The sequence below is a fragment of the Atractosteus spatula genome, chromosome 8 (assembly GCF_055471065.1).
Source record: "Atractosteus spatula isolate fAtrSpa1 chromosome 8, fAtrSpa1.hap1, whole genome shotgun sequence".
NCBI classification, from domain to species: Eukaryota; Metazoa; Chordata; class Actinopteri; order Semionotiformes; family Lepisosteidae; genus Atractosteus; species Atractosteus spatula.
Window position 1 is genome coordinate 22,154,806 of NC_142713.1, and position 20,409 is coordinate 22,175,214.

Here is a 20,409-nt window from a genome sequence, read left to right on the forward strand (position 1 = left end):
TTATATAGAGTTGGAATCTATGATTAAGTAGCACACGTATGTACTATGGACTGACCGGAGTTCTTGGCATTCTTCCACTTATTTCTTCCCCCATTATTTCAGCCTTACAGCTTTGAGTTCTGCAGTAGACTCTTAGTTTCTTAGATCTTTAGTTTTTCGCTGTCTTTAAGTCATTCAGAGATCACCAGTCCACTATCAATCCATAACGTTATCTTCCTTTTTGGCATAATATTTGTAGTTTCTTCACAAAATGCTTTGAACATTATTTTCCTGGAATATAAAACAAACATTTGTCCAAGAAGCCTTATAAGACTGGCTAACATGCAATTGTAAAAGTTCTTCATACTGAACTTAATATGTAATATGGACAGCGTGGTGGTGCAGGAATTAGCATTGTTGCATAGTAGCACTGGTCCCTCAGTTCAGTTCTGGACCTGGGGTAATTTCTGCGAGGACTTTGTATGTTCTCCCTGGGTTTGCATGGGTTTCCTCTGAATATCTGGTCTCTTCCCACAGTCGAAAAACATACAGGTAGGTTAATTGGCTTCTGAGAAAATCAATCCGTGGTGTGTATGTTTGATGATGGACTGACATCCCATCCAGGGTATACCCTCCATTGGCTCATTATTTGCCAAGATAGTCTCTGGCTCCCCCGCGACCCTGAATTGGAAGATGGATGAATATACATTATACTCTATTTTGATTAATAGCTCAGTAGTTTCTTGCTTGGTATTTTATAAATATTAGAAATATTGCTTCTTTGTTCCACATTTGGAGATAGTTGTAGCTTTTTTTTTCTCTTGTGCCTTCTGTTGTAAATTAAAAAAGACCTTCAATTAATTGTCCAGTAATTGATTAGATGATGTGTTTATTTTACATTAAAAAATGATAGCTTTATGACCATTGTCAAGAAATTTGAAAGGAAATTTTGATATGAAATATGCAGAACTTTATAATCATTAGCTTTCTTTTATGTGTTTTAATGCAATTAATAAATAATTTTGTTCTAATCAATTAATTCTAAAGCTGATGTTTTTCCTGGGATGAATAAGAATTAATTGAACTTTCTTTTTTGGCTCTGTATATAATCATGATGATAAAGTGTCAAGCTGTCTCTTATTTGGAAACAGGTTTATGTAGTTAGAATATACAGAGGGGTGTTAACAAGCTACAAGGTTTTGGCCTGTTTGTTTCATTATGCACTTGTTGCATTTTTAATGTACTCATTACATATTGACCTTTATGTATCCTCTCTTCTTTGTTACGTTTTCCTTTCCATCTGCTTACATCTTTATTATTTTCCATCAAATGGGGTATGCAGTCAACCTTTGCATGAATTTTCTTTCCTGTTTTCATCATTTCATTTCTCTTTTCTCTTTATGCCTTTTCAAGATAAAACATCTTAAAAAGAAGGTAAGGAGTAAGTTGAGTGTCATGCAGTGTCTACATCACCTGCAGAAGCTTAAAAGTCTGTTACAATAGTTTCCTTTTAACTTCAGTTCTAACGTATGTTGAAGTAAGCATATTTGAGCCAGCATGTGGGGCTCTTTTTTCTTGGAAATGGATACTTTAATTGGACTTTAATGGACTTCCTTTAATTTTGCAGAATGAACAATTACGCCAAGACATCATATATTATAGACGTGAGTTAGACCAAAAAGAGACGGTTCAATACACAGAAAAGGAAAAAGAAGCCCAAGCAAACTTAGCAATTGTGAACCGTGAGTTGCATGAGTGTCTGGATGAGCTGCAGGTATGTATAAAAATTTGTGGAGTGTTTCAGTTTTCTTTTGAAATATATAAGATGACTATCTTCCATCAGTGTAGGTCATTAAGTATTATTCAAGTTTTGTAATGCGTTATTTTTTTAATTGTTTGCTTTGCTAATGGGAACCAAAGTGTGTTTTTACGATATGAAGAGGATTCCATGTATATCCAAGTCACTGCAAACTTATCGTTACTCTCAATTGTCTGCACAAATATAAAGTTGAGAAAAATGGGTTCTGAGTGTTGCGGCCTACTTTGTGCATTTAGCGTGTTGAAGCAGAGAGGGACGAACTCAAAGCACAGAATGACAATGCCCAGAAGGCTCTATTAGATGCGACAAAGGAAATGATGGTGATGGAAGAGGATTACAGCAGAATGAAAATAACAGTGAAGCAGTCAGACATTCTCATGGACCAAATGAAGAAAGAGAGTGAACACTTGAAGCTTCAAGTAAGTAACCCCTTTTTGAGTTCTGCTGCTAAGGCAAAGACCCTTGTTTTTTATTATTATTATTATTATTATTGCTGTGACTGCTGCTGCCTCTGCCAGTCTCAAAGATTTAAATTACCTGAATACTTTATAAGCGTTTTTATAATACTTTTGAAGAAAATTCATAGCAATAGAAATAGTAGTTATAATTCTGTATGTATAGTTTATACTGTCACAGGTATTATAATACATTCCTTGTCCTTGATGACATCAGTAGTTTTTATTATGTTAAAATGTCTTTCAAGCAATTATATATTTCATTTAGCAGATATCTATACTAAGTATTCTAAGTTTAATTACAAATGTATTATATTTTATATCATTTATTATATTGAATGTTTAAAATATTTTTTGTGTTTGTAAAATGCAAACGTTTTTAATTTTTTGGCCGGCTAACATGAAAATGGTTTAAATTTTTACTTTGTACTTTTTTCTTTCCAAAGGTACAGGAGCTCACAGCACAGATTCAGGCCAAGGCAGAGGAGGATGATCCAGTGATGGCTGCCGTGAATTTAAAAGTTGAGGAATGGAAGGTAGGTTTAAATATTTGAAAATATTTACAATCACAAATACCTATAAAGAACTGAAGTATAAAATTATTAATGAAAAAGTAGCAGTTCTTTTTGTGCGTATTAAGACAGCAAATTAATTCAGTTTAATTGCTAAGCATAAATGGAGATAAAGGCAGAACTTCAATGGGTTTTGTATGCCATTAAATTGGCAGAGCTCAATACAGAAAGAGGTACAAGAGCTATTAAAGTTAATTGTGGGTTTCAAACAGTAATGTGGGTACTTTTGACACAAATCAGTTTATGGATAATTTTGCATGTTATTATCAATTTAAAACAGTAATATGTTTTATTCAGTGATTTGTTTAGGTGAAAATGCAAGTATTGGTTGTAAAAGTTTGTATAGATAATTGGATGTAATTTTAGGAAGCTTTGTAATGAAAGTGAAAACATCTTTAGATAAAAAGGTTGATTTTTTTTCTCAGAAATGACTTATCTTTTCCTTTTACCTATTGCAAATCTTAATTATTTTACAGCGAATACTCTCTGCAAAGGACGATGAGATAATGGAGTATCAGCAGATGCTGAGGGAGCTCAAAGAGAAACTTAGAGTGGCACAGCTGGATTCTGACAAAAATAACATCATGGCTCTCCAGCAGGTAACTTGAAGTGGAAGTTCTTGAAGTTGAATATGTGTTATTTTGTTCAGTTATTTACATTTTGTCCTCTGAGTAAATAATTAATAGACCTGTGATCTCCTTCTCTACTATTCAATAGCAACAGTCAGGAAGTCTTAAGAGACCAACTGTTTAAATTATCAGCATTTCAAGGACCTGAAGAAACTACTTTAATTAGTACAGTTAATCCTACTTGGATACATTAAATATTAAGATGCTTTAGAGTGCAACCTATAGCAGCTAGGATTTGAAACCCCCATAAAAGTCTGCTTTTAAGAGATACAATACAGGTTTTGCTGTAATCTCCTTGTTGAAATTGAGATGAAGACAATCACACTACTGCATTTCTGTAATATCAGGCCAACTGTCTACCTTTGCTTGCTGCCCAACAAGTATATCACCATACAAGAATGGTGGTACAAAGCAATCCATTCAGAATTTAAAAACGAACATTCGTTCGAACCTCTCTTGCATGAACCTCTCTTTCTACAACCATATCCCTGCAGCTCTTGGCCTTTTGCTACTGGCTTTGGACTGTTGCACTTTAACAAATGAGTGGTAAAATCAAACAATTATGGATTTAAATTGATAGTTTATAACTCATTTCTTATGTTGTTTATGATTTATATATGTGACCGCTACAGTATGTGTAAGATGTACTTTGTACCTTATTACACTATAAAAAATACACTGATGGAGTTATTGCTCAGCTACTAATTTCATTGACTCAAGGTGCAAATTGGTGCTTTGTAATCAAGTTACTGGTGGGTTATAAACCTTGACTAATTTTGTAGACAACTATAGTCTTCAATATCCTGTACTACCACGTACAATGACCACGTACTACCAGAAATGGGTGGGTTTGAGCTGACAAGAGTATGCTCAGCTGGCTATGCAACAGCATCCCTGCATCTGTCTAAGTACCTGTGTTTATTGCAGTGAGATTCATCATATCTTTTAGCCATTGCAGAGCTCACAGCTTGTAAAAAGAACAACATGTATAAAATAAAACAGTGCATCCTCTTCATCTGTGTCATGCTGGTGCAAGAATTGATCGTGGTAGACCAGGTCATATAACAGCTTGACCTGCAGGTTTTGGAGATATAGCCTACAAAGACAGGCTCAGCTTGTAATTAAGAATTCTATATCACGGGCAATCCTTTGATGTCTAATGCAGAACATTTAAGTATTGAAAAGTTGAACTGAATGACCAGGAAGTGCAAGTGTTGATTGTTGTAGACTGTTTGTATGTATGTCATCTGTGCAGTTTTGTTTTTATCTGTCCTGTAAAAGAAATTCTGTATTCATTTTTTTCTCCTATCTTTGTATTTTCATTCATTCCTTTTTCTTTCATGATTACTGTCTAGGTCATTTATGAACTCTGTGCTGTAAGTATTTTCTCCTTTCCTACTTTTTCTAGTTTTTCTTCTTCACTTATCATGCAATATGCATGTCCTTCATAATTTTGTTTTTCTCTTTTTGTGTGTCTAGTCTAGCTATGGAAACAGAGCATCTGTGAATCTGAAATTGATTTCTTTAAACAACTGCAAGAAAACATCACATGGTGAAAGGATTTAATTTCTGTTTAAGATGAAAGTGTATGCCTTATGTACTGTAGTTAGTTGGAATTCACATGGGGACTCACAAGTATGAATTCTGACCTTATACCTTGTTCCTGTCATATGCTTTGCTTCTTTTCTTGGATGCATAATTGTAAAACAAATTACATTTTGATTACATTTCCCAGGCCGTGCAAGAAAGAGATAGTCAGATCAAGATGCTGACCGAACAAGTTGAGCAATACACAAGTGAAATGGAAACAAATGCAATTGTTATTGAAGAACTCAAGAAACCTCTTCAGAAAACCAGAGGTATTTGTGGATTCATTTGTTCCTTTCAAGGACATTAGAACATAAGAAAGTCACAAATAAGAACAGGCCATTTAGCCAGTCTAGCCTGTTTGATAATAGCCAATTGATCCAAGGATCTTACAAAGACATTTCTTGAAAGAAGTCAGGGTAATTGCTTCAGTGACATGACTGGATGGCATGTTCTAAAATTCCACAACCTTCTAAGTAAAGACATGTCTCCTGTTCTCAGTTTTAAAAATATCTTCTGTAAAGTGGTGAGCAAAATTGCACGAGACCTAAGCGCATTATTCAATCTTATCACGACACCAATTAATTTCAGTTCTGTGTTTTTAATTATTGCTTCATCACATTAACAGGACTTCCTACAGTAATACAACAGAAGAAAACTGAAGAACTTCAAGCAAAACTTCAGGTGGCAGAGCAGAGGGTACGGGATGCTGAAAGGGTAGCAGAGCTTGCAGAGTCTGATGCCAAAGAAAAGGACAAAGAACTTAGTGATGCTCTCTCTCGAATGACAGCTTATGAGGCTGTAAGTATAGAAGTGTCACTCTCCTTTAAAAAATTGTTGTTTTTTTCTGTTCCTTATAAAGTTTTATTTATATATAAGTTTTGTTGTCCCTATTTTGTTTCCATTTCAGCTGAACGTAAATATTATTTCATATCTTAAAACAGTTAATGTTTTAGCTCTCTTACAGATTTTGTGTTCTTAATTACAGGGTGTGTATGGGCTGGAAAATGCTGTTGCAGAAATCAAAGAATACAAAAAACAGATAAAGACAAGAGAGCAGGAAATGGAATATCTGACACGAGAAATCAACAAGCAAGAAATGAAGATTAATGACCTGCTGGATGAAAATGAAGACTTCAGAGAACGTTTGGGTATGTTAATATGAATTTCAGTATCTGAACCAAATAAATAAAAAACAGAATCTGAAAAACAGGAGACCTTGACATAGTTTATACTTATATTGGGCTTTCTTTTTGTTTTGTTTTTCAGGACTTAATCCAAAAGAGGTTGTTGATTTGTCTGAATTTAGACAAACAAAAGCTTTAAAACAGCAACAGTATAGAGCAGAAAATCAGATTCTTCACAAGGAGGTAATTTTGCTTGGGTATTTGGAAGGGAAAAGGGTCTTGTCTTGCCTTAAATGTTTTGGAATTTTATAAATTTAGTACCTTTATCAGAGGAGGTATATATTTTACACAATATTGCATAATGATAGAATCCATTATTAATATCCAGCCCTACAGAAATATCTCTCACCAGAATTGGTTTTTACAAAGAATAATAATAGGACAGAGTGGTTAGTATACTGTAGCTGCCTTGCTGAGGCCCCTGAGTTCAGTTCCGGACCTGGGGTGCTATCGGTGTGTGTATGTTCACCCCATGTTTGAGTGGGTTTCTGTGCTCCAGTTTCCTCTCACTATCCAAAGACATACTGGTAGGTTAATTGATTTGTGCTAGTTTGTATCTGTGTGTGTCCTACAATGGACTGGCGTCCCCTCCTGGGTGTATCGTGTGTGTCCTTTATAGGCTCTGGCTTTCCTGCAACCCGGTATTGGATAAAGCAGTTAGAAAATGGGTGGATGGATAATAATAATAAAGATAAGTATATAAAAATGGGTATGTCTGACTTCATTTTCACAGATTGAAAGACTAGAAGAAGAAAGACTTAACCTTAAGAGGCACATAAGAAAACTTGTAAAAGACAAAGGTAGGGCTACATATATCATATAAAGTGGATAAACCTTAAAGGTAAGGGATGTGATTTTGCCCGAGATCACACTGTGGGCCAAAATAATGTCAGTGGATAAATTTAATTTGTTTAAACAACACTTACACTTTCATTTAAATAAAATTATGTTTCGACCCTTTTAGGGCTCAGTGGAGACTATTTACAGCTTGAAGATGATTTCAGTAGAACTTCCATAAGTTTTGAAAAGGCAAAGTTTACATCTAGTTCCATAAATCAGGAAGAGATGAGGGACAAGGTAAGGTGATATGACTGTTCAATGAAGGACTTGTTTCAGAAGGTAAAAAACATTCAGAAACCAAAAATAAAATTTGGTGATATACTGTACAGTATTTGATTTGCTAAGTCCTAGCCTGGTTTAGTTATAATTTAACTTGGAAGAAGTTAAAGAAGTTAGCTGTGTTAGAATTGTCTTTTTTCTTAGCTTGCAGACCTGTAAATGTTGTAAAAAGCATTTCTATTTTCTAATTTCTTTATCAACCGCTGTTGTAAGTATAGTTCCGGGGTCTTGGAACTGTACATAATTCTTCATATACAACAAGGAGATAAAATATTAATTGTTTAACTTTATGAACAAAATATTTTGCTCTGGTGTTTGTAAGGGAGCTAATCTCACCTTAAATGCATGGTATTTTTTATCATTTAGTGTTTTTAATACATCAAAACTGTGTTATTTACTGTGTAACTGCAATTAAATCTGACAAATTAGAAAAACTTTATAGCTCCTGATTGCATTAAATGTTTTTTTACAGAATGAACACCTTTTAAAAGAATTGAATGACAAAGATAAAGAACTTCAACTCCGAATGAAAGAATCAGCTGAGTTTAAAGCTAAATGTAAGTGGTAATTATATAAATGTGTTTTTAAATAGTAATTAAATCTAAGGAGTACACGCATTTGAAATATTTTTGTACTGTCTATTAGTGTTTATCAATGATTTTGATGTTTTGATTTGTTTTCTTTAACAGTTGATGAGTTGCTAAAAGAGAAGAAATATCTTGAGGAAGGAATGAAAGAAATACTGCAAGTAATAAAAGATGCCCGAGAGAAGTCACAAGGAGATTTAGTCCTACATATCTCTAGTCTTGAAAGACTCATCAGTGTATGTTTTTAAGGAAATATCAGAGAAATACAAATGTTTTCTTTCAAAACTGAAGCTTTTTTTACTTTTAATACTTAATTGTCTTTTGATGTACGCTACATTTTACTTTATTATATACCCAGTCTCTTAGTGTATGTGTATTGTAAATGCGGTATTTACTGTATTTTTTACATACTATATACTGTACAACAATGTATAATTTTGTGTAAAATGTGGACTTTACATCTTATTATTAGTGTAACCTATTAACTTATTAATATAATTTTTAATTACTAACTCAATATTTTTATTTTTATGTTGAAGTTTTGCATACAAGCTTTCTCTGGATCTCTTTTTTCAGATAATTGAGGTGAGAAATTCACCAGGAGGATTTGATGCTTGTGTGCACTTAAGGACTCAAGTGGACCAGCTCACTGGGAAGAATGAAGAGCTAAGAAAGGAAATGAAAGAGGCTCGTAAAGAGGCAGCTAATGCTTCAAGCCAGCTAATGAAAGCCAATGAAAAGGTGATTCTTCACTTTTGATTGGAATTGCTTACACCATTCAGTTCTTCTGGTACTCTATTTGAAGACCTGTGCAACTGTAGACATAAGTATTCACAGTTCTGTATCCTGAATTTGTATTTTATGACCTAAATGCCACCTGACAAGCTTGAATTTGTGCTCGATAGACCTAGAAAAAGATATTTTTCTTTTTTCTTATTGATTGCCATAATATAATCTCTTGTATATAATACCTATAGAAAATCTACATACCATTTCCAAATCAACACATTTTGTGATCCAACATCCTAAAATCAAGATGCATTAAAATGCTTCCATTTGTAATTATTTTTCAGAACGTTTGAACATTTGTTTTTCAGTTGGATGTTGAGTGTTTCCATGTTGAAATAAAAGTAAAATAAATTCTGATTTAATGCATTTTTATTTCAGGCTGTTAGGCGAAAAATGTATTACTTTGCTAAGGTTGTGTAATTTTTTTATAGGCACTGTATATACAATAGAGTATATATGACTCGTGTAATTGGAGAGCATCTGTGTCCCTAAGTAAACAAAATCCTGTTTCAACAATATATTACAATATATGTTTCCTTTCTTAAAGGTTGAGCGCCTGGAATGTGAAATGGAGGCCTTGAAACAGTCAAGAGGGAGCAGTGTTGTTTTCAAGACTTTAAATCTGCCAGAAGAAATGGCCTCATCTAGTATGGAGGTCATCAGTGCTCTTAATGAATATGCAGTTAGCCTTCTACAAGTAAGCATCATCTTACACTGTGCTAGTACCAGTATTTTTATGAATAAACTTTGTAAAAAAAGGCTTTCTCTAATACAATATATATATATAATCACCAGCTTTTATTGTAGTTTTATTTGTATATATAGAGTACCTCCCAGCTTTATTTAATTCCCTAATGAAATAGGACCATAAGACATTATTCCTGTCATAAACAATATTATTTTTTGTTATAATTAACTTAGGTCCAAGAAACGCAGGGGCCAAATTTTTTTTATATTCTGGAAGTTAGTATTTTGTAAATCATTCTCTGGTATTATATAGACTCACCAGATGCCCCTGCAGTGCACTATAGGGTTCTGGCACTTCTGATGAAGGATTATTGGAATTGCTCTAGGTTCTTCAGACCCTTTGGTTTCCTTTTAGGAACTGCCTTCGTGAGTTAGAATCTCAAATAGTCAAGGGATGGAAGTCAGGAGATTAAGATGTTCAGTCAAGAACACTTATTTTGTGTTCAGTTAACCACATTTTGTTGGTTTGGATATCTTCTTTGGATCATTGACATGCTCGAATGACTACTGAGCAGACCAGATGTTTGGGCAAAATGAACTTGGTATGATTCCCCCTATCTTCCCATGGTCTGCAGGACACATAGATGCAAAACATAATAGATCCCCCCCACCCCATTTCACAGTGGGCATGAGTGTTTTCTGAAAATAAGATTCAAGTTTTTTTTACCATACATAACACTAAAGAGCATGTCCAAAAAGCTCAGTTTTATTCATCTGTCCATAGGATGTGGCTTCATTCAGAAATAGTTTGCCAAATTCAAGTCATATATTCAAATAGTAGTGTTCATCTCTTTGTACACTGAATGTGCTAGTTTGTGTTGGATATTTCCAGCAGTTGTATCTGAATTTAGTCCTGAAACTGTCACAGTCCATGGCAAGGAACACTTGCATTCTCTTCCTGGCAGGGATGCCATTATACCAGTAGTCAGCAGTGTATAGTGAAGTGGAAATTGGGAGGTGATGCTTTTTGAAGATTTTTTATAGGTGTCCCCCAACTGCTGGAGTCTTTGAAGAGCTCTCTTTCACATGATGACACATGCTACTACTAAATCTTTTTCTTGTGTTACCTCCTTTTTACCCCAGGGAAATGGGGAATATTGGGAAGCATCTATATATTTTCAGATGCTTCCATTTCAATTCCAAAGAGCAGAATCTAATAAAAGATTTTTTTTGTTAGATTTTGTTTCAAACACTACATAGAAGAGCGCATACATATGACATTTTTGTTCTCTGGAATTAAATTATTTACATTTATAACTTTACTCTGTACAGTGCTATTGTAATTACCGCATCTATTTTTTTAGTTTTTAAACAACACCTGTCCTTCCTGTTATATAATGTTTTGTTCATATTTCATGATTAAATCTCTGGGGCTTTGTACATTTCATAGGGTTTATAAAGTAATCACTTACATAAAATAAATTACTGTTAAGAAAACATATAATCACCCTTTTCTTGTATTTCACCTAATGTATCTGAACTGATGCATGATTATGTTGTTCTTTAAGGAACTTAAAAATAAAGAGGCAACTGAAAAGGTGCTGGAAGAAGCTTTAGAGGAATATAAACGTAAATTTGCTGTGGTTCGTCATCAGCAAGGACTTCTATACAAAGAATATCAAAGGTACTCCGCATCAGTAGCATTAATGAGAAATAACTTTTGACTGGTAGAATAGATAATTTGGTAATTGTTCCTTCTTGTGTTTTTTTTAGTGAAAGAGAATCTTGGCTGAGTGAAAAAGAAAAGTTCACAGAATTGAAGAATAGACTCGAAGAGCAAAAGGAATTAGATGCTGTGAAAATAAAGGAGTACAATGTAATAGAAATTTTCATTACTTTTGTTTATTGGCCACATTTTACACTTATGTTCTGTATGTCACTCTTGTTGAAGGGATTTCTTTGAGAACTCATTGCTGTTCCTACTGTAAGTGTAATTGTTAAAGACGACAAAGATTCGGTTGGTCTGGAAAAATATGATGTTGTTATTTTGTCTTTCTACTGAATATTTGATTAAAAAGAAGTTGGTACTGGAATGTCATTGAAATCTTTTAAAAAGTATGTTCCAGATGTTCTTTAAACGCCTTTAAGCAACCTTATACAAACTGTTTGGTACCACACTTTAAAATAGAAGTAAAGTTAATTATTACTGTGATTTGGTATTGCAGCACTGGCTTGAAGTGCTGGAGATGGACCCATCAGGTACAAAGAAACAGGTCTCAGAAGCAGCTCGAAAAATCACTGTGTTGCGGGTGAATGAAAAGTCCTTGACAAGACGGTACACAACCTTGCTAGAAATGGAGCAACATCTAAGGAAGGAGAACAACAGACTGAAGAATGAAATTCTAGAAATGAACAGTGCTGTAGCAGACAGAATAGGGTACCTACAGCGATATAAGGTAAGTGCTTGTCTGTCAATTTCTTAATGCTGAAATGTAGTTATTAAAGATAATATAAACTTATCTTTTTGCACCACCTGCAGGACATGGCTGCTTTCAAAATAGCAGCCTTGCAAAAAGCCTTGGATAACAGTGTTTCCTCTTCAGAACTTGAGAGGGCAAATAAGCAATACAATGAATTGACAATTAAATACAGAGACACTCTGCAGAGGGATAACCAGCTTGTTTGGAAAACAACCAATTTGGAACATTTAGAGGTAAATATTTTTGTGAGGTTACAGGTGAAACGTATGGTTGTGCAAGTGTTCGATTGCAACATTTGTGAATTTATAAATGTATAGCTGCTTTTCATGCTCGGTATAAACAAGCCTTGGAAAAAAAGGCAATGTAATTTTGATAATAGTAATGTACTGTATATATGTGTTTCAGGGTGAGAATTTGTCACTTCTTGAAAAAATTGATGGGTTAAACAGAGAACTGGAGATTACCAAGGAAAAACTTCATACACTGGAGCAAGCCTGGGAACAGGTCACTAAATTAGGTTAGTGTAAAGCTTTTTATATTTCTGATAAATGGATATGTCTTCATTTGAACATTTCTAATTTCTATTATGTATGTAATGATAAGTATTTAATCTGTGGAAGGTAACAAGAATTGGTACATTTATTATAATACTGTTTTTATTTTTTTAAAGTGTTATCTGATTTTAAGGTCCAAGTATTTTACATTATTAAATGGAGTTGTACTTATAAATTATCAAAAACCGAGTTTCAGAATGTAAAAAAGCACAGAAGAACATGAGATGTCTGATATGTTGATAAAATGTCGATTGTAAAAACTATTGTACAGGTGTACTTCAAGCATTAGCCTGGTAACAGAAGTGTTGAATTATTGCAACAGGTGGGGAAGGCACCATGGATAAGGCAACTAAAGCAATCACAAACAGTGAAATACTTTCTATATCTAAAAAAATAACAATGTTGGAGATGAAAGAACTGAATGAACGACAAAGAGCAGAGCATGCTCATAAAATGTATGAACACTTAAGGACTTCTTTTAAACGAGTTGAAGACCGAAACTTTGAATTGGAAACTAAATTTGCAGAGGTATGTTTTGCAGCAGTGTTTTACAGATTTTTCTCTTAATAAAATATTGATCCAAAGAAATAAAAGGACAAAAATATCCAGCTTAATTCTTTTAATTACCTTGATGTTAGAGAGAAATACTGTGCATCCACAGTATGCATGCATCATATAAATTGCACTGGACTGTAGCTGTAGCAAAAGTAGTTAACGCTGTAAACATTTCAATAACGCTATAAATACTATAAAACCAGAAGGTTTTAGATTTAGCTAGGGGACATTTTTCTTTACTGAAATTTTTGTTTGTACATATTCCTGAAAGCTTTACTGAGAGATGGAAGTTTGCATTATCCTAGATCAAACGAACGTGTTATTGATGCTAATGCCATAAGTCCTGTATTTAGTAGGTAGTATAAAATACAGTAATATGTATGATTACCTGTATTATTATAATAATATGTGCATGTTGACAAGAACATTATTTCAAGAAAACAACCCCAGACAAAATATAAAACTGTTGGTTTTAAAACTTATACTTAATTCCTTTGATTTTGTCACACAAAAAAGTTTTCAAATTTTTGTTTACCAGCTGACTAAACAGAATTTGGAAGCTCAAAAGATAGAACAGGAATTAAGGGATGAACTGTCCAACAGTGTGAGCAAGGCTGTCAGTGATGCCGACAGGCGACGGATCATGGAGCTGGAGAAAACTGAAGCAGAGTTGAAAATGGAAGTTTCAAAGTATGTCTGTGATGTGGATCTGTCACATTTTGTCTTCTTGGATCACAAAAGTGCATCTTTGTTAATTTATATTAAGCCCTACTACTGAACTACTGAAACCAAACAATTTCTAATGTTTTCATAAATTCTATTTCTTCTAAATTAACAGGTTAAGAGACATCTCGGAAGTAGCCAAAATGCAGGTATCTGCTTTGGAAGCTCGTCAGCAGTCAAGAGAGAAGGAAGTGGAAGCCCTTAGGAGGCAGGTGCTGGATTATCAGGTAGAAAAGGAAATTCTTGAAGAACTTTCCCAAATTGTATTTTCTTTGTTTTGTGTTAAGTAATTTAAAAGTAGTATGCATTTTTTGTATTCCGTAGGCTCAATCTGATGAAAAAGCACTTATAGCAAAACTCCATCAACACATCGTGGCTTTGCAAATGAGTGAGGCCACAGCTGTTAGTAAGCTGGAGGCAGCCTTGGTTAAAGTGCAAAAACTAGAGGCCTACAGCCTACGTATGGAGCAGAAACTAGACGATAAAGAGCAGGCCTTGTACTATGCCAGGCTAGAGGGACGTAACAGGGCCAAGCATCTGCGACAGACCATCCAATCACTTAGGAGGCACTTCAGTGGTGCCTTGCCTCTGGCACAGCAAGAGAAATTCTCCAAAACTATGATCCAGCTGCAGAATGACAAACTAAAGATTCTTCAGGATGTACAGCGAACAGAGCAGGAAAGGAGGAAGACTGAAGAAAAGGCCCTTGAACTGGAAATCAAGATGAAAGGACTGGAGGAGCTCATTAGTACGCTGAAAGATGTAAAAGGAGCACAAAAGGTTAGCAGCTAAAATATAATGTTAGGGAGTTGATTCTGCAGTAGTTTCTTAAAATCTTTTTTCTTAATATTATTTTTTGGTTTATGTCTTTAATATCACAGCAAAATTTATCATTAGTAACCTTTTCTTTACAATTCTTAAATGGATTAAAACTTAGATGTATCTACATTTAATCAGTATACTGTTCATAGAAATATAGTACATAGAAAAAAATAAACATTTAAACATAATATTGGCTAGGTCAGACTGTAGATATTTTAAAAACAATGCCAGTATATTAATGGCTAAATGCCATGTAGTGATTACAATAAAATATTGTTTTTGCAAAAAAATAAATGTTATTTTTTGTTTTCAATTTCTCAACAGGTGACTGAATGGCATAAGAAAATGGAAGAGCTTCGTCTACAAGATTTAAAGCATAGTAGAGAGTTTGGCTTTCAAAAAGAAGAGATAAAATATTTGAAGAATGTTATTGCTGGGCAAGAACGTACAATTAGCAGTCTAGAAGAAGAAGTTATCCAGCAGAAAAATGTGAGACATATTTTTAATAAATATTTTATAGCTCGTATGATATTCATTTTTAAAGGTACTTTCGTTACTTTTGTTTTTTTCCTGCTTGGTGAATGTTGTGCATTTGTGATTAAATTTCCTTTTCTTTTTACATTAAAATAATTAAGCATAATTCACTTACTACAAAAAAAGATTTTTAACTCTTATGATTAGGCTAGACTAGAGTCTAGTTCCTGTAAAACATCTGTCTCTTCTATGCTATTGTTTTTTTTTAAATATCTTTTCTGAGGCATATTGTCTACATTTTTCTTCGTAATATTTTTTACATTTCATAATCGTTTCTTTGTTTTAGATTAGGTTCATTGCATCACCCTTTACTGTTTGACTTGTGTAATACTGAAAAATTACTTCTATTGTTCTGGCCTTCCTTGCAATATTAACTTTCCTGTCCTTTCTAAAATCCCTTTTAACTTGTTCTTATACTTCATTAGCCTATATTCCTTTTCTTTGCATTAACACTTTTTAACATTTTATAGAGTGCTTTCTTTCTCCTTATATTATTTGTATTTGATTTATTTTACCATTTATGCCACTACTTTCCTGGTGTTGTTTTGCAGTACATACTGTATCAAAATAAACCCCACATAAGTCACACTCACTGGATAAATCTGTTTTGTACTTCAAGCATCCATAACCAGCTGCCATCCATTTCCTCCTGATTCTGTCTGTTTTAAATAAGTTTATCATTTTAGGTTTGTCTTATGCAGTCATAGTCTATTTTTCTGGAATTCTATGCTTTTGTTTTGAAATGTTGTGCAGTTTCAAAATGTAGTATAAAGCACATTGTGTTAAGATCACATTTCCCTATTAGTTCTCTCCACTTTGTTTTCTTCACTGTTTTGACTGTTTCAACTTCTTTATTGCTAAAAAGATCTAGAATGTGTTGCTTTATTGCTCCCTTGGTAATATTTGATAAATTGGTGTTTTGCTTAGGATCCAAAAGTCGGACAACAACACTTGTACCTACACCAGAGTTTGGCAGAATGTTTAAATAACTGAATATAATATGTATGTTTTTTTTTCTTCTAGCTCCATGAAGAACGACAACTATCTTGGGATCAGAGAGAAGTAGAGCTGGAGCGACAGCTGGATCTGTATGAACGACAGCAGAATGAAGTGCTAAGCACTGCAAGAAAGGTACAGTAATCCCTTGTCAACCAGAGAGGTTATGTTTTTATTAACTTAAACTGAATTTACTGAAGTTAAGTGAACTAGGGTTGGCAAATACATACATTTATAGAATAATAAGTTAGGCTAAAAGGGCTGTGGCACACAATTTAAGTGATATGTTAGCTTACTAAAAAAATAAACACATACAGTATAAACTAACATGTAAAAATCAATAAAATGATTATTGTAAAATAAAATAGTTAAATTTACCTTGAATACAAACCATTGATTTGAAACCATCAACTTTCACACTGACACAAAAGTGTCACCATGGGCAAGGTTACCTGAAACTAATATTCTCTAAAAACTAATATGATAAAATTAATAAACTAATATCTAATATTGTCTCGTGGCTTTTTGGCATCATTTTGGTCAATTATTTTCTCTTTACATTTTGAGACCATGTTTTTAAATAGCAAAAAGCACTAAAACAGGATAAAACTAAAAAGCACAACAGATACCTGCTTTCTTGCCCATATTTGCCAAGTCTAGTCACACAGGGAAAACCGTGTTCAGTACACTGTGGGTATCGAATCCACAGTCGCCAAGGGCTGATTTTACAATCAACAAAAGTGAAACAAATTATATGTTGTAGAGGGTGGTTCATTTTAAAAGCAAAGGGTGAATCGTGATTGTGATTTTTTTCACTGTGATGTGCTTCTATTTGTTTAGCCACCATGTGAAATGTTTCTAGCAAAACTGTAGGTTGAGATACTGTGTAAATCTAATATATGCTACAGTATATACAGTTTAGTATTGGTGAATGCATGAGATATTATTTAATGCATTCTAGGTATTTATTATCAAAGTTTGAACTCAGATTATTTTTCCTTTATTTCTCTGTACTTATTTCTTATTACAAAAGCAAGAATGCTATCATTCTTACACACTTTGTAATTGGAAAAGCAGTTGGATGCCATAGTATGAATATGCACTCTACTTAAAATGTGGTTTAGTTAATATTTTCATTTACTTTAATAGTTTGTTTTTTTTTTGCAGTTTGAAGAAGCAACTGGAAATATCCCAGACCCCAGCTTGCCTCTACCTCAGCAGCTTGATTTTGCTCTAAGGAAGATCAAAGAACATCTCCGCACCATTCTAGAAACACAGTCAACTTGCAAGATTTTAGAAGAAGTGAAGTATTTTGGAAAACTATTCATTTTTAACTGCGCAAATGTATTTGGCAGATCTGTTTTGTGAAAGGAAACACGATTAATTTTTGTGCTGTCATTTACAATCAAATTCATTTTGTGATTGAACAAAAAATTGCGTGTCAGAGGGAGGAGAAAACGACAATAGTGCCTCCTTTTTTGGGGTTAATGTTAAATCTCACTCCATTTTAGTTCTTGATCAAAATCAGGATTGTTGTGTAATAAAAAAACAATAAATGTGGTCAAAAAAGCAGACATATATTGTTGTTTTATAGCTTAATAGTTTATAGTAAATTCTTTGTTTTGTCACAGAAACTCAAAGAAAAAGAGGCAGCTCTGTGGAAGGCAGAACAAAATGTGCTTTCAAGGGACAAGGTCATCAATGAGCTGAGGCTTCGTCTGCCTGCCACGGCTGAGAGAGAGAAACTGATTGCGGAGTTAGGAAAGAGAGAAGAGGACCCAGAGTACCAACAAGCACTAAAGGTGGCCCATCAAACCATTGCCAACCTTCAGGCCAGATTAAACCAGAAAGAAGACATTGTGAAAAAATACCAGAACCTCTTGGCTAGAGCAAGACAGGTATTTAAACTGTGCTCAGTACTTTATTGGAACTCACATTTTGTCTCTTTACCTTATATTTGTCCCTTGGCATTATAATCTATATTATTACAGTAGTTTGTGTTTCACACTTGCATTTTGTGTTTTACTCTTTGATCCGGTTATCTGTTCTTTCTAGATTTATATGAGAATATTCTACAGGTATACATAGAGTATATGAGTCTTTTAGATTCATATAAATACAGGGGTCTGCAAAAGGAAGGAAAGAAACCTGCATTTAGTTAATTTGATTAATGGTTTTCTTAAATTGCCTAGTTCAAGGCCTAAAATATAAAACAACCTTTCATATTGCTATTTCACCAAATGTCTTTTGTCCAGTGCCTTGCAACTATATTCAGACCTTTCCTGCAATGTCCTAGTTTGTGAAATAACAAAATGATGGATACACATTTTTTAAACATAAAACTTTATTCAAAATCTTAATGCCCAAACTGAAGTCTTTGAGGGTAAGATAAATTACAGTAAATGTCAGTTAAATCTAAAAGGAAAAAACTGAAATACTGTATGTTGGTTTCATAAGTACTGTGTTCAGACCCATGAACTTAATATATGATGGAAGCATTTTTGGTAGCAATTACAAAAGTATTTTGGGGTAAGCCTCTACAAATTTTGGACATCAACATCGTGCAGTTTTTGCCCATTCTTGTCAGATTTACTCAAGTTCTCTCATGTCACTCATTTCAAAAAGTTTCAATTTTGTCTGTCTGATCACAAAATATTTTTAACATTTACGATATAATTTTGGTGCTTTGTTACAAATTCCATACAGGATCTAATATGTTGTTCAGTTCCATACAAGCCTCCTTTCTAAAGTGTTCTGAGATATTGTTGAGTCTTGAGGCGCTGTAGGCTCTGTAGCTTTTTCAGATTCAAAGTTGGCGTTACTGAACAATTTCCTTCTTGTCCAGCTATTCAGTTTGGGAGGACAACCTAATCTTAGTTTGTTCCACTTCTTAATGTTTGGCTTCACCATGCTCAAAGAGATATTAAAGGTCTTTGATATGTATTTATACCCTTTTCCTGCTCTATGCAATTATACAACTTTTTCCCCGAGTCCATGGTCTCCTCGGTCTTCATGATTGAATTGGTGCTTTCAGTTCACTACCTGACTGAGTGCTGTTACAAGGATATATGTGTATTTATTCTGAAATCATGTGAACCACAATTGACCACAGACAGGCCACTCAACTAATTGTGTGGCTCATTAAGTTAATTATGTTAAGATAATTAGAAATAAGGTTTAACACAGCAAAGGGTTTGGAAATTTTGCAGTTATCTTTCATATTACTTGTCTGTTTACTGCCTTATGTTTTTTTACTATGAATGTGTGGAATAGCCTGTGTATATAACAAATATTAATTGCTATGTTAAAGTGTCATGAATGCAAGCTTTAAAATAGCAATATGTGAAACATGTCTGAATACTTGTGCAAGGCACTGTAGATTGTGACTGATTTCAATTATTATATATGTACTAATGATGTTCCAACTGATGTTCAATTACAGGAACAGGAAGATATGACAAAGAAGCATGAAGAGCAAATTAGAGTTTTGCATCAAAAACTGGATTTGCATTCTGATACATCTTTGAACAAATTCAAACAAACAGCCCTGGTTAGCAATTCTTTATTAAGCTCCCAGTTATTTATGCGGCCGCTAATCTTGGTTTTTCTTTTGTAGTCTAAGCCTTGGACACACATGGAGGGGGTGTGCAGTAGGTTTCATTGATACTGTATACACTGTTGAATATGGTGCCTGGACCTACTGGCTGGTCATACAGTCATACAGTCTAGATCTCACATCAAGCAATGCCTAAATCTAGCCTAAATTTAATTATGTGTAAAACATTCTTGCAGCAGTATAATTTTGCGGTCACAAAATATCACTCTCAATACGATAGTTTTCAGTAATGCTACTGTATTGTTCCTTGCTAGCAAATGGTGACTTAAACGTTTTGTATTAAATAAAGGAAAACATATATAAAAATTCAAAATCATACACATATACAGTAACTGGGTGTCAAAGGCACAGATAAACAATTTCAAACAATTTCTCTTTACTTTTATGAAGAGAAGGACTTTGGATTCAAGTATTCAAAATTCTACAAAAACACAGTATGGTGTCAAAAGTGGAAATAAATACCATTTCACTGATAGAAATAAAATGAAATAGTCTGGATAATACCATCACCAATACTGAAGTAAAGACAGTAATGAGCAACCAAAAGGACCAAAAAGCCTCCAACCCTTATCCTAGCTCTTCTGTTAAAATGACCCTTCTGTGTTTTATAGGCTAAAAGAATTTTAATAAATGTTTTACTTAATCTTGATGTTATATCCTTTAGCACCTATTAGCAATTAAAAAAATACCTTTTTAAATCATTTATGTATTTTTGTGTT

At 33.7% G+C, this 20,409-nt stretch overlaps 1 protein-coding gene across 1 annotated transcript in view; it reads left to right on the plus strand.

Moving 5' to 3' along the window:
• cep290 (centrosomal protein 290) overlaps positions 1 to 20,409 on the plus strand; it is a 52,999-nt gene that overhangs the window by 6,965 nt on the left and 25,625 nt on the right. The window contains exons 8-36 of the mRNA XM_088923226.1: positions 1,607 to 1,753; positions 2,035 to 2,217; positions 2,700 to 2,789; positions 3,302 to 3,424; positions 4,810 to 4,830; positions 5,190 to 5,313; positions 5,670 to 5,842; positions 6,030 to 6,192; positions 6,311 to 6,411; positions 6,962 to 7,028; positions 7,193 to 7,305; positions 7,820 to 7,904; positions 8,037 to 8,170; positions 8,511 to 8,675; positions 9,271 to 9,420; positions 10,979 to 11,094; positions 11,184 to 11,286; positions 11,636 to 11,866; positions 11,950 to 12,123; positions 12,296 to 12,407; positions 12,767 to 12,972; positions 13,538 to 13,689; positions 13,838 to 13,949; positions 14,047 to 14,502; positions 14,869 to 15,033; positions 16,102 to 16,209; positions 17,242 to 17,376; positions 17,706 to 17,972; positions 19,517 to 19,624. Coding sequence (XP_088779352.1) covers positions 1,607 to 1,753; positions 2,035 to 2,217; positions 2,700 to 2,789; positions 3,302 to 3,424; positions 4,810 to 4,830; positions 5,190 to 5,313; positions 5,670 to 5,842; positions 6,030 to 6,192; positions 6,311 to 6,411; positions 6,962 to 7,028; positions 7,193 to 7,305; positions 7,820 to 7,904; positions 8,037 to 8,170; positions 8,511 to 8,675; positions 9,271 to 9,420; positions 10,979 to 11,094; positions 11,184 to 11,286; positions 11,636 to 11,866; positions 11,950 to 12,123; positions 12,296 to 12,407; positions 12,767 to 12,972; positions 13,538 to 13,689; positions 13,838 to 13,949; positions 14,047 to 14,502; positions 14,869 to 15,033; positions 16,102 to 16,209; positions 17,242 to 17,376; positions 17,706 to 17,972; positions 19,517 to 19,624 — 4,284 coding nt within the window. The remainder of the gene's footprint in view (positions 1 to 1,606; positions 1,754 to 2,034; positions 2,218 to 2,699; positions 2,790 to 3,301; positions 3,425 to 4,809; positions 4,831 to 5,189; positions 5,314 to 5,669; positions 5,843 to 6,029; positions 6,193 to 6,310; positions 6,412 to 6,961; positions 7,029 to 7,192; positions 7,306 to 7,819; positions 7,905 to 8,036; positions 8,171 to 8,510; positions 8,676 to 9,270; positions 9,421 to 10,978; positions 11,095 to 11,183; positions 11,287 to 11,635; positions 11,867 to 11,949; positions 12,124 to 12,295; positions 12,408 to 12,766; positions 12,973 to 13,537; positions 13,690 to 13,837; positions 13,950 to 14,046; positions 14,503 to 14,868; positions 15,034 to 16,101; positions 16,210 to 17,241; positions 17,377 to 17,705; positions 17,973 to 19,516; positions 19,625 to 20,409) is intronic.